A 13,358-nucleotide genomic window follows, 5' to 3' on the forward strand; every position below is an offset into this window, starting at 1 on the left:
TGGGACAGTGTTCTCGAAGCTACCAGCATGAGTTTGACCCAACTGCGGGAGGCAGTGGAAGACAGGAGTGCCTGGCGTGCTCTGGTCCAGGGGGTCACAAAGAGTCGGACACGACTAAACAACTAAACAACAACAAAACGCAATTTTAAATCTTGGAATCGTAACGTTGCGCTTTATTCATTTGCTGTAACCCACCTCAGGAGGATATGATATCCCCTAAAGAGCTGGCTAGAAATCCATTAAATAATGTCCGTCAAAGACCACGACCAGAATTGGCTGAAAGGGGTGGAAGGGAATTAGATGCATCACTAATACCAAAAAGGAGGTTAGTGGGATGGGTGAGGAGAGAAGCTTATTGAAATGAAGGCAGCCCTGTATTTAATGTTTTTAATGTCTGATGTTTTTTCATGTTTTTACTATTCTGCTGGGAGCTGCCAGGGTGGCTGGGGAAACCCAGCCAGATGGGCGGGGTATAATTGTTGTTGTTGTTGTTGTTGTTGTTGTTGTTGTTGTTGTTGTTGTTGTTCACAGGATAATTTTTACGTTCTGTCTGGAGTGCCCCAGCCTTCTGGGCTTGGCTAATTTAAAGGAAATGGGTTTTTCATACAGATATCAGCCACACTTGACACTGAACTCCAAGGCCACACACTTGCAAACCGTTTCCAAGCATTCCTCTCCAGCGCAATTTATTTCTGCAAAACATGCAAGGGGCACATGCGCAGGAGAGAATAGGAAGTGGAAGGGAAAGGGTCATGGGCCTTGCCTCACCCATGAGGCAAGGTGATGCATCTGCCTCAGGCTGCAGAATACACTGGGGCAGCAGATCCCAATGTAGATCTTTCTTCCCCTCCTTGTTCCTGATGTACCGTATTTTTCGCTCTATAAGACGCACCAGACCACAAGACGCACCTAGTTTTTGGAGGAGGAAAACAAGGGAAAAAATATTCTGAATCTCAGAAGCTAGAACAGCAAGAGGGATCGCTGCACAGTGAAAGCAGCAATCCCTCTTGCTGTTCTGGCTTCTGGGATAGCTGCGCAGCCTGCATTCGCTCCATAAGATACACATTTCCCCTTACTTTTTAGGAGGGAAAAAGTGAGTCTTATAGAGCAAAAAATACGGTAGATCTTCATTCACCCCTTCTTCCTTGGTGGAGAGAGGAGGGTGCCATCTGGTGCTCTGCTTCAGGACCAAAACATCTCAGGCCAGCCCTGCATGGACTCAGCGCTAGGGTTGCCAAAAGACCAGAAGTTTGACCTGGAAAAATCAGCAGATGAAGGTTTTTTTTGGGGGGGGGGTTGCGTCATGGACATTATTGCCTCCCGCTGCTGTTGTTCAAGACATAGAAGCACCAGGCAGTAGTAAGCGGTCAAACTTACCCAACAATGGACTACAGCAGGGGAAATTCTGGTAGGGGGGGAAGCAGAAGTAGATGACATCTCCACCCCATTGCTTTTAAAGCACATTGAGGACAAATTTAAAGCACATGACTCCAAAGGCTCCTGTGAACTGCAGTTTCCCCTTCACAGAGCTCCCAATTCCTAGCACCCTTTACAAACTACTGTTTCCAGGATTCTTGGGGCGGGGAAATCATGTGCTTTTAATGTATAGTGTGGATCAGCTCAAAGCATAGCTGTCAAGCGTCCCTTATTTGGCGGGACAGTCCTTTATCCCAGGGCCATGTCCCGCTGCTGTCCCTTATTGATGATGTCCCTTAAGTAAGCTACTGAAGGTAATGGGGCCCTTTCTATGTCCAGCTGTGCTTTGTCAACAACAAATTGTTGCTGTTTTTTTCTGTTGAATATATTCTATATGGTAATTTATAGGACCTAATAGGTATCTAAAGCCATTTGCACGCAACAAAATATGTATTTTATCAAAGTAATTGTTGATCCCTTATTTTGGCTGCTGACCCCTTATTTTCGAGGCTGCTGGTCCCTTATTTTCAAATCTGTAAGTTGACAGCTATGGCTGAAAGGCTGAAGAGACTAGCCTGTTTGGAATCTAAGTACCTTGGGTGGACAATTCAATGTTTTATTAAAGTGGATTTATTTAACTGTGCTTTCTATTTTAGGGGCTATAATTTTTACAAATGGCAAACAGAACAAGATAGGCTGTAAAAACATATGGTTGAATAACACATTTATTTTATATGTACACACACCTCGCTCTTGCTCATGGATTTTCCCTAGTGAGCTTTCCCCATCAATCTGTGGCAACAGAGTGATGTGGTAAAAGTCGCTGCTTTGCTTTTGGGCTGGCCCAAAATTTGCAGAACATTTTGCTTTGTAGGGGAAATTGCAGAGTAACACACTCCTGCAAACGGCATTCAAGCAACTCTTGAGATCTGGATGAACAGGAGGTGCTGGAGGAGACATGAACGTGTTGGGATGTGGCCACCTCAACCTCTCTCTTCATTTCCGCAGGACCCAGGTGACCCCGAGTGGGAGGCCCAACGCTAGCCTGTCAAGATGGGTGAAATAGAGCAGATGAAGCAAGAAGCTGAGCAGCTGAAGAAGCAGATTGAGGTAATGTGGGGGACAGGGAGCGTAAGCCAGGATGAGAACCTAGCCCCCTCCAGACGTTCTTGGCCTCCATGGTCAATGGTCAGGGATGGGTAGGAACCGTGGTCCAAAAAACATCTAAAGCAGTGTTTCCCAAACTTGGGTCTCCATCTATTTTTTGGACTACAACTCCCATCATCCCTAGCTAGTAAGAAGACCAGTGCTCAGGGATGATGGGAATTGTAGTCCGAAAACAGCCGGCATCCAGAGGTTGGGAAACACTGATCCAGAAGGCCAGAGGTTCTCCATCTATGGTGTGAGGGCCAGGCTATGAATCAGGAAGACCCTAGTCCCAATCTTCCTTGCCATTTACATTAAATAAATCAGATGAGAGAATCTTTCACCTAAACGCAACCCCACCTTCAGGAAAGCGCCACCTACAGGAAATTCCCCCTGAACATCAATTCCGCCTTTGAAATCCCAGTAATGTCTGGGAAAATGCAGACACATTGCAGCCCTGTTATAGACGCAGACCTTCTTTGTATAAATGCAGTGATATTTGGTATGAATTTACGCATAACATATTAGGTTATTGATAATTATATGTGTATTAGGATAATAAGAATAAACACATCTGTATATTAAATGTATGGTCATGTAACAGTATTTTTTTATTATTCTTTTACTCACTCTTTTTTCTCCTATTTTTCTCTCAATCTTTTTATAAATGAAATTATTATTATTATTATTATTATTATTATTATTATTATTATCCAAGGCCAGGTAATCTGAGACAGCCAGCTTCCACAAAGATACAGAAGATCTCCAGGCCTGCTCCCTCTTTTTGCCTGCAATTTCACTCCATCTCTCCTTTGTTGCAGGATGCCCGAAAAGCTTGTGCGGACACTACGCTTGCACAGGTAGGAAGGGCTGATACTAAATCACTGTGTCTGGGCAGAATTTGTCTAAGGGGAAGAATCCATCAGGGCTCCGAAGAGAGGAGTGGAGTTTCCCATAATCACCTGTGGCCAGGGCCCGCCCATCCATTAGGGTAAAGAAGAGAGGAAGAAGTCGCCTCAGGCAGCAGATGATGGGGGGGGGTATAAGGAGTAGCAGTGACTAGGCATTGGAGTATAGAGTCACACAGCCTGTACTGTACAACCAAAGTTGGCCTACAGTCCTCAAGTGCAGTGAGGTGTTCTGGTCGCGGGGGCTAACCGAGAGGTGATGTCCAAGTCCAGTCTGAGGTTGATGGTGCACAATGAAGGCAGTCCGTAGAAGTTGAAGCTGGGTGCAGGGCAGGGCGTCGGGTGAGGTCAGGAGCTCCGGCAGGGAAGCAGGTCAGGGATCAGGCTGGAACTGACAACCAACGATGTTGCTCCCGCAACCTGGGACTGGGGCTGGCTGGCTTTTATCTTCCCTGAGGCATAGGGCAGCCCCGGTCCACAGGTGACTCGCCTCTCCTGGCCTGGAGGTGAGCACTCCTCCTACGGGAACTTAGTTCCCTCTGCCCCTCTGCCCTGAGCCTCTGCAGCTCAGGAGAGGCTGGAGGGTTACCGGACCCAGAGGCCACCTCAGCTTCCCCTGATGGAGCTGAGAGTGGAGCACCTGCAGGCAATGGGTCCTCCATCACTTCAGGGGCCAGAGCAGACCCAGCTGGTGCCTGCACCTGAGGATCCAGCACAGGTGAGGACCCTTCAGGCTCATGCCCCAGCCCCGGTTCAGCTGGTTCTGGAGGCGGGGACCCCTGTGCAGGCTGGGATCCCTCAGGTTCAGCCTCCGAGTCCGATTCCCAGGCCATCACATGAGGGATGCTGATTAACTTTCAGTTACTCAGCAGCAAAAAGAGGAAAAAGGAATATAGATTGTTCACACAAAGAATTCCTTCTCTGTTTAATCTTTATTGTCAACCAGAAATCAGGCTTTTCACTCTGCCTTAGCAAGCTTCCCCTCTCTTCTTCGAGACTCTTACAAGCTTCCCGATCGTAAATTTTCACCAGTAGATAGAGAAATATCTTAAGTTACAATTTTTCTGGTGCCAAAAATGCTTTAAGAAAGAGAGGGTGCAGATCTTCTGACCACGAATGGTTCTTTGAGTGAGATGTTAGTTCCTCAGCTTGCCGGCTCATTTTAGCCCCCATCTGAGCCCCCGGGCGCAGACGGCAGAAAACGTCTTTGATCAGAGCATTTGAGGTTATTCCCTCGATCACTCTTTATCTCAGAGTGCCTGGTTGTAAGCATTCAGTCTGATTACCATCAATCACCACGTAATTATCTCCTGTCATCAGAGAGCCGAGACTGTCAACCCACCATTCCTTCTCCCAGAAGCCCCCTGTTTAAGGTGGTTTGTGTACATGGAAGGAGAGACGAACTAATTCCATGCAGCCATGACAGTGTGTGTTCATACCCGCATTGTCCCTCCTTCCGCCATGCACCTTTGATGGCAGGGGCTGAATCTTCCTCCTTTCTCTGCAGCTTGTGTCCGGGCTGGAAGTGGTTGGGCGCATTCAGATGCGTACACGGAGGACTCTGCGTGGACACCTGGCTAAGATCTATGCTTGTCACTGGTCCACAGATTCCAAGTAAGTGACGCAAAAGGATTGCGCCTGCTTCCCCTTGTTGCGCCCTGTGCCAGAAGCTCCTTCCCTCAGGCTCAAGGTATTTTGGCACCTGAGGCAAACCACAAAATGGTGCCCAGGAAGATCTACGCTGGGAATGGGTGGGAGAATCAAATCAGCCTTACAATGGTTGAAGTGGGAATCAAGGGCCGCCATGTAAATTGTTGGTGGTGTATAATCATTGTGATGCTATTATGTGAGTCTAAGCTATAAGAGTGCCCTGTAGGCAGAGAAAGACAAGCCCACCCTTCCACTACCCCTTAATTACTCAAGTGTAGTAATTACGTTGACATCAAAATGCCAGTCCATCTCTCTCTCCCCCACCCCGGTCCTATTTAATCCAGGTATAACATTCTTAGGGGGGACGCAGTAATTAAAACAACAACATCTGTTGCCAGCCACCTGTTAGCAATATCTCAATAGACCATGAAAATTAAGCCCTCTTCTGGAAGTGCCCAATGTAGTAGAAAACACAAAAGTGCCCTTGAGAATATGGACTGAACCAGGAAGAAGAAGAAGCGGAAGAGGAGGAGGAGGAGGAGGAGTTTGGACTTGATATCCTGCCTTTCATTCCCCTTAAGGAGTCTCAAAGCGGCTAACATTCTCCTTTCCCTTCCTCCCCCACACCAAACACTCTGTGAGGTGAGTGGGGCTGAGAGACTTCACAGAAGTGTGACTGGCCCAAGGTCACCCAGCAGCTGCGTGTGGAGGAGCAGAGACGCGAACCCGGTTCACCAGATTACGAGTCCACCGCTCTGAACCACTACACCAGGCTTTCTCAACCTCGGCCGTCCAGATGTTTTGAGACTACAATTCCCATCATCCCTGACCACTGGTCCTGCTAGCTAGGGATCATGGGAGTTGTAGGCCAAAAACATCTGGAGGGCGAAGGTTGAGGAAGCCTGCTGGCTCCCAGTTCCAGTTTGGTAGCCCTGAAGGTTTGGTAGCCCTGGGGAGAAAGGCAATGGCTTGAGATGAGGCAATGAGGTGTACTCTGAAGGAGAGAGCCTTCAGGACCTTACCGGTCAAAGCAACCAAGCTGACGTTCACCTGGTTCTCTCCCTTAGGCTCATGGTCAGTGCCTCACAAGACGGGAAACTTATTGTCTGGGACACATACACAACCAACAAGGTAAGGGATATTATCAGCAGGTACGAACCATCTAGCAGTCAGCAAGATCAGAAATGAAAAGATGCCAATTTCCCCCAGAGCCACAAACATCTTGTTCCTGAGTTTGTTTTGCTGCATCTGAATTACGGCCTGTGTTTCTTTCAATGTTCCTAGCTACATCTGCTTGCATAATATTGCATAATAGAAACATAGAGTTGGAAGGGACCGGGGGGGGGGCGTTATCTAGCCAAACCCCTGCAATGCAGGAATCTCAACTAAAGCACCCATGTCAGATGGTCATTAGGGCTGGGCGATATATATCAAAATATCGTCCAAAAACCTGTTTGACGTCCATATTGGTTTCATAATTTTTGACCTGTCAAAATGTCACGAATCATGGTGTGTGTGTGTGTGTGTGTGTGTGTGTGTGTGTGTGATGCAAAAATCAAAATGTGGGCAAAACCATGAATCCAGCCAAGGCCTCTGCATAGCTCCATCATTGTTTCAGACATCATGATAAATCAATATAGCGTGATGTTTAGCTGGTTATATATCGCGATGTTGAAAACCAGATACAGTGGTAAATGTAAAGGGACCCCTGACCATTAGGTCCAGTCGCAGACGACTCTGGGGTTGCGGCGCTCATCTCGCTTTACTGGCTGAGGGAGCCGGCGTACAGCTTCCGGGTCATGTGATCAGCATGACTAAGCCGCTTCTGGCGAACCAGAGCAGGGCACAGAAACGCTGTTTACCTCCCGCCGGAGTGGTACCTATTTATCTACTTGCACTTTGACGTGCTTTCAAACTGCTAGGTTGGCAGGAGCAGGGACCAAGCAACGGGAGCTCACCCCGTCGTGGGGATTCGAACCGCCGACCTTCTGATCGGCAAGCCCTAGGCGCTGTGGTTTAACCCACAGCGCCACCCGCATCCCACAGTATTGCCCAACCCCTAAATTGGCCATCCAACCTTACTTTGGATTTCTACCCTGTCCTCTGATCCCAGGTTCATGCCATCCCTCTACGCTCCTCCTGGGTCATGACCTGTGCCTACGCCCCATCAGGGAATTTTGTGGCCTGCGGAGGTCTCGACAACATGTGCTCCATCTACAACCTCAAGAGCCGCGAAGGGAATGTGAAAGTGAGCCGGGAGCTCTCAGCCCATACAGGTGATCTTTCTGCCAGGGCTTTGCACCTTCTGTCCTCCCACAGAATCACAGGAAACACACAGGAAGCGGCACCAAGTGCCAAATTCAACTTCCTGGAACTCCCAGCTTGACACAAGATGCTGCCTTGTTCCAAGTTACAGCATTGGCCGAATCCGCTCTCTGCACTGTCTGGCAGCTGCTCTCCTGGGTTTCATGCAGGATTCCTGGGGAGATGGAGAAGTTTCTAGCCCTGTGATTGTGAAGATGTGCTTACAAGTGTGGGGGTAACATGAGGAGCCCAAGGGGTTGCTGAATACGACTCCCAGTGGTAGCCCCTGTGTAGATCCTTCTTCCTCTCTACCAAGTGGGATAAATGATTGTTCTTATAGTAAATGGTAACGGTAAAGGGAACCCTGACCATTAGGTCCAGTCGTGGCCGACTCTGGGGTTGTGGCACTCATCTTGCTTTATTGGCCGAGGGAGCCGGCATACAACTTCCGGGTCATGTGGCCAGCAGGACTAAGCCACTTCTGGCGAACCAGAGCAGCGCACGGAAACGCCGTTTACCTTCCCGCCAGAGCGGTACCTATTTATCTACTTGCACTTTGACGTGCTTTCGAACTGCTAGGTTGGCAGGAGCAGGGACTGAGCAACGGGAGCTCACCCTGTCATGGGGATTCGAACCGCCGACCTTCTGATTGGCAAGTCCTAGGCTCTGGGGTTTAACCCACAGTGCCACCCATGTCCCATGTTCTTATAGTACAAATTGCAAAACAATGCACAATATTTTCCTTATCGGCCTTATTTATGTAGGTTGCCCAGTTCAGCTTTTCGTGGTCCAAAATGTTGATTTCAAAAAACTAATTCCTTTTTTTAAGCAGAGAGTACGGACAGTGCCTGTAGTAACCTCTACCACCACAAACTTATGATATTCAGAGTCTGTTATCTCTTCCCTGCAGGTTATCTCTCCTGCTGTCGATTCCTAGATGACAACAACATTGTGACCAGCTCTGGGGACACCACATGGTGAGTGTATCTTATCTAGCCATGTAGGAAGGGGGGGGAGAGAGGGAGAGCAGGAGAGAGATTGACGAAGGAATGACAAGTGCTTGAAGGAAAAAATTATTTCAGCCCCAGTATGTTTCAGAATAATCCTCCTTCATGAATATTGTATATATTACAGATAGGTAGCCGTGTTGGTCTGCCATAGTCAAAATAAAAAAATTCCTTCCAGTAGCACCTTAAAGACCAACTAAGTTAGTTCTTGGTATGAGCTTTTGTGTGCATGCACACTTCTTCAGATACACAGATTCTTCAGATGTGTATCTGAAGAAGTGTGCATGCACACAAAAGCTCATACCAAGAACTAACTTAGTTGGTCTTTAAGGTGCTACTGGAAGGAATTTTTTTATTGTATATATTAAACACACACACACAGAGAGAGATAGCACTGGGACAGTATTATGTTTCATAATCTCATAATACAGTAAATATGAAACAAAGTGATTAAATTACTTATTATAAAGGGTGGGTGGGTATAGTTTCACAATATACAAACAGAACAGAACAAAACAAAACAAAACAGTATAGGAAGAAACCATTAATAACCTTTATTACATTTCATGTAGCATACAAAAATCTCAAAACTATTTCCAGCAAAGCATCTAGATTTAGATTTCATTGTACCTTAGTACACCAGTACATGGTGAAAAAAGTCCATTTTTAAACAAAGCAGCCATAATTCCCCTTACCCTCTCTGACCTGAATCATACTAGTCAGTTTAACTGTGCAGGCTATATCCCAAACTTTGGCCAGCCAGGAGATTTTATTCCAGCTGTAAACAATAATTATACAAACTGCACAAAATAAATAAAGGAACCTCTCCCTGTCACCTTTTGATATACCCAAAAGGAGTAGTCAGTGGATCTCTTGGTAAGCTTCATCCAGTGATAATTTTGATTTCTTAAGAATTTTAGGACACTTCCAAAAAATATGTAAAATGTCAGCAATGGGCATCTTACATCTCCAACATAAACCACTCGCTGTTTCATATGCACAAGTAAAACATTATGATTTTAAGGATCCTTAAAGCCACAACCAGATCAGATACAAGAGCAGAGCAGGTGGCAATTTTAGTCATGTTGCCGCTGCTGTTAGCTACCTTGAGGTCTGTTTTGAGGAAAGGTGGGACAGAAGTACTTTAAATAAACAAATGAGAGAGAGAGAGAGTGTGTGCGTGCGTGCATGTGTGTGTTTCTCTGGGTGAACCCATGAGCAGAACAGCCCCATCACTCTGTTCCTCTCTCCTCCTCAATGCCCCCTCACTGCAGTATGCTCTGGGACATTGAAACCGGACAACCGAAGACAACGTTCGTCGGCCACACTGGAGACTGCATGAGCCTCGCCGTCTCCCCAGACTTCAATCTTTTCATCTCTGGAGCCTGCGATGCCTCGGCCAAGCTGTGGGATGTCCGGGAGGGCAGCTGCCGCCAGACTTTCACAGGGCACGAGTCGGATATCAACGCCATCTCTGTAGGTTCCCCTAAGTGGCCGGGCCCAGAGCTGAGGGGTGGTGGCAGGACTGGAATAAAGGACAGGGGAAGGCAGCTAGGGTTAAAATAATGGTCAGGGGCTGCAGAATAGGAGGGAAGGGAGTGAGATCATTGTTTGCATCTGTCTCTGCCCAGTTCTTCCCCAATGGCGAGGCCATTTGCACTGGTTCCGATGACGCCACCTGTCGCCTCTATGACCTCCGAGCAGACCAGGAGCTCATTGTCTACTCACACGAGACCATCATCTGCGGAATTACCTCAATCGCGTTCTCCCGCAGTGGACGGCTCCTTCTGGCTGGATACGATGATTTTAACTGCAATATCTGGGACTCCCTAAAAGCAGAGCGAGTGGGTGAGTAGGGCGTGCCCCGGAGCTAGCATCTCTCTATGACAGCTACTTCCATTCCAGGGACAAAGACCATCTTCTCCTTCAGGAAAGCATGTCGGTTTATTTTATTTTAAAGTATTTATATATCATCACACTGATTCCAGCATGGGTCACAACAATGAATTGCATATGCAAGTACAGTGGTACCTCGGGTTACATACGCTTCACGTTACAGACTCCGCTAACCCAGAAATAGTGCTTCAGGTTAAGAACTTTGCTTCAGGATGAGAACAGAAATTGTGCTCCGGCGGCACAGCGGCAGCAGGAGGCCCCATTAGCTAAAGTGGTGCTTCAGGTTAAGAACAGTTTCAGGTTAAGTACGGACCTCCAGAACGAATTAAGTACTTAACCCGAGGTACCACTGTATTTAAAATAACACCTGCTGGGACTTTTGCTCTTTCATTGTACATTGCCTTGGAATGCTTGGGTAGAAGGTGATCAATAAGTTGTTGTTATTAGTAATACTAATAAATGTGAAGGACAGAAGGTGCAATAGAAATCAAACCAACACAAAGGGGTGTTATATGAATCATCAGGGTTCTATCATCTTTTTGAAATGTATGTTGCTTGGAAACCTTAGTAACATGTGACTAATAAATCTAATTAATAGTAGTAAAGGTAAAGGTACCCCTGACCGTTAGGTCCAGTCGCGGATGACTCTGGGGTTGTGCGCTCATCTCGCTCTATAGGCCGAGGGAGCCGGCATTTGTCTGCAGACAGCTTCCAGGTCATGTGGCCAGCATGACTAAGCCACTTCTGGCGAACCAGAGCAGCGCACAGAAACGCTGTTTACCTTCCCGCCAGAGTGGTACCTATTTATCTACTTGCACTTGATGTGCTTTTGAACTGCTAGGTTGGCAGGAGCTGGGACCAAACAATGGGAGCTCACCCCATCACGGGGATTCAAACTGCCGACCTTCTGATCAGCAAGCCCAAGAGGCTCAGTGGTTTAGACCACAGCGCCACCCTAGATATGTCAGAGCTCAGGCTACTGTCACTCACTCTTTCTCCAAAATGTTACTTTGCTGCATCCCCTCGCCCACCCCCCAGGGCTCTCTAATTGTGCAACTTCAGGCCAAAGTGGTACGACTTTACTGTTTGTATAAAGTGGTTCAGAGGCTTGGGAATGGAGTTGAGATGTGGACTTTAATGCATTGCAGGACTATGATGTGTGGAGGCCACTTTCCCGCACCTGGGACTGTCAGCTGCCAGACCAGGCTGCTGCACCTTTAATAGTTGTCTGATAAGCTACATCTGTTCAAGTTCTCTCTTCTACACTGTTATGAAAGGTGCAGGTGCCCGGTCCTTTTCTACCTGGCTCCTCCACAGCAACAAGCATAGGTTGAGCTACTTTGTCCCATATCAAGCTGCCCAAATGGAGGCCATGCTCTGAGTAGCTCTGACGCAGCAGGTGAATGGCAACCGGAGAGAAATTTGGTGGCACCCAGACTTTAGAATTCCTTCCTTAAAGGGATCTGGGCGTTTCCTTCCTCTTATGCTTCCAGTTATTTCATCATAAACTTTATTGCACTAGCCAAAGGCCATGGCATCATTCACAAAGGGAACAAAAAGAAAAGCAACCATAACCATAAACACATCAGGCACTGCAGATGCAATAAACCACAATCACTTCTCCTAAAAATTGTTGCATACAATAGAATAGCAAGGGGTTTTCAGCAGCTTAGAGAATATTTTAACTTGGGTGGAATCTACACTCATATAAAAAAAAAGCTGTGAAAATGCTTCTTTAAAAAACGTTTTGAAAAATATATTGAATGTGCCATAGCTCACCATCACCATCTAGTGCTGCTTTTGTATATTGCACTTCAAAAGACATTTAAAATGTTTTATTTGCAGCTGTAAAGCCGAGTCCCAAGTTTCCCATTTTGTCATGGCCATTATTCTCAGCTTGTATCTGTTCGTTTACACCAAGTTTTCTGCTTTATTAAGTTAGGTGCCTCAGTCTGCATGGCAGAAAGATGGGATGCAAATATTTCCAAAGTGCTCATAATGGGTTTCCATCCATTCCCCCATCAGGAATCCTGTCTGGACATGACAACCGGGTGAGCTGTTTGGGCGTAACCGCAGACGGCATGGCTGTGTCTACTGGCTCCTGGGACAGCTTCCTGAAAATCTGGAACTGACGAGATGGGAGAAGGGAGAGCTCCCCAGGCATCATTTATTGCGTACTACTGGTTGCTTGTTCTATGCAGACTTACTGATCCATAAGACCCTTCCCTACTTAAAGGAGGTGGTCAGGGAAAGGGTCCACAGGCCAGTTTTCCCAACACTTTTTCTCGCCCTCCCCCACAACCCGGAGCTCAGGGATCCCCTCTTAGTGTGGCGGCTTCAGGGACACACTTCAGCGAGAGGCAGGCCACCTATTTACTCTGCCAGCTTCCTTTACCTGAAGCTGCAGAAAACCCCTAGGCTCCCATCAGGTTGTGACCCTCCTCATCCAGAAGAAGTCTCATGCATTCCCCAGTACCTTCAGTTTTTAAGATTTCTTTTCCATTTTTATCCCATTAGTTCACCCACAGACATACCTCCACCCGCTTTGCCCTTTGTTAACCGATCGCAAGCATTTCTGTGAAAAGAAGAGGTTCACCAGAACAAGGATTCTGCATTGATCTTTATTCACTTTTATCTCAAGTAAGGAACAAAGAGTACGTTAGCTCCTCACTGCTATAATTTCCAGGGCGGCGGCGGGGGGGGTTTGCTGCCTCCATTTTGGGCGCCAGAGTCAGGGAATGCTTTATGTAGTCCTGTAGTCAATGCTTCCACCCTGCACTTTCTTACCTGGTGTGTACACTTTCCCCTCTCTCCAGCATCTGCTAGATTCCTCTTAGCCACTGCTTTGAAATGTAACTGTACCACACAGGAGTTTTATAGCCCAAGCAAAATAAAAGTGGCACATCAGACAAACTGGCTCAGGCTGCATCATTTGAGAAATCTTTCCTCCCGTTGGACTTCAGAGTCCAGTATTACCCTCCTGAAAAGGGTTGCAGCTCCCAGAACAGTGGGAAGTCAACTCTTCCAACAA

The 13,358-nt window shown here is 47.1% G+C and overlaps 1 protein-coding gene across 1 annotated transcript in view; it reads left to right on the forward strand.

Moving 5' to 3' along the window:
- The window catches only part of GNB3 (G protein subunit beta 3), a 30,294-nt gene extending 17,014 nt beyond the window's left edge, over positions 1 to 13,280 (forward strand). Inside the window, exons 2-10 of the mRNA XM_082206138.1 lie at positions 2,425 to 2,526; positions 3,384 to 3,422; positions 4,978 to 5,084; positions 6,188 to 6,251; positions 7,234 to 7,396; positions 8,335 to 8,401; positions 9,706 to 9,907; positions 10,063 to 10,279; positions 12,353 to 13,280. Coding sequence (XP_082062264.1) covers positions 2,470 to 2,526; positions 3,384 to 3,422; positions 4,978 to 5,084; positions 6,188 to 6,251; positions 7,234 to 7,396; positions 8,335 to 8,401; positions 9,706 to 9,907; positions 10,063 to 10,279; positions 12,353 to 12,459 — 1,023 coding nt within the window. The 5' untranslated portion in view covers positions 2,425 to 2,469 and the 3' untranslated portion in view covers positions 12,460 to 13,280. The remainder of the gene's footprint in view (positions 1 to 2,424; positions 2,527 to 3,383; positions 3,423 to 4,977; positions 5,085 to 6,187; positions 6,252 to 7,233; positions 7,397 to 8,334; positions 8,402 to 9,705; positions 9,908 to 10,062; positions 10,280 to 12,352) is intronic.
- Positions 13,281 to 13,358: the final 78 nt, after the last annotated feature.

Source organism: Podarcis vaucheri (assembly GCF_965113315.1).
Source record: "Podarcis vaucheri genome assembly, chromosome: 17".
Lineage (NCBI taxonomy): Eukaryota > Metazoa > Chordata > Lepidosauria > Squamata > Lacertidae > Podarcis > Podarcis vaucheri.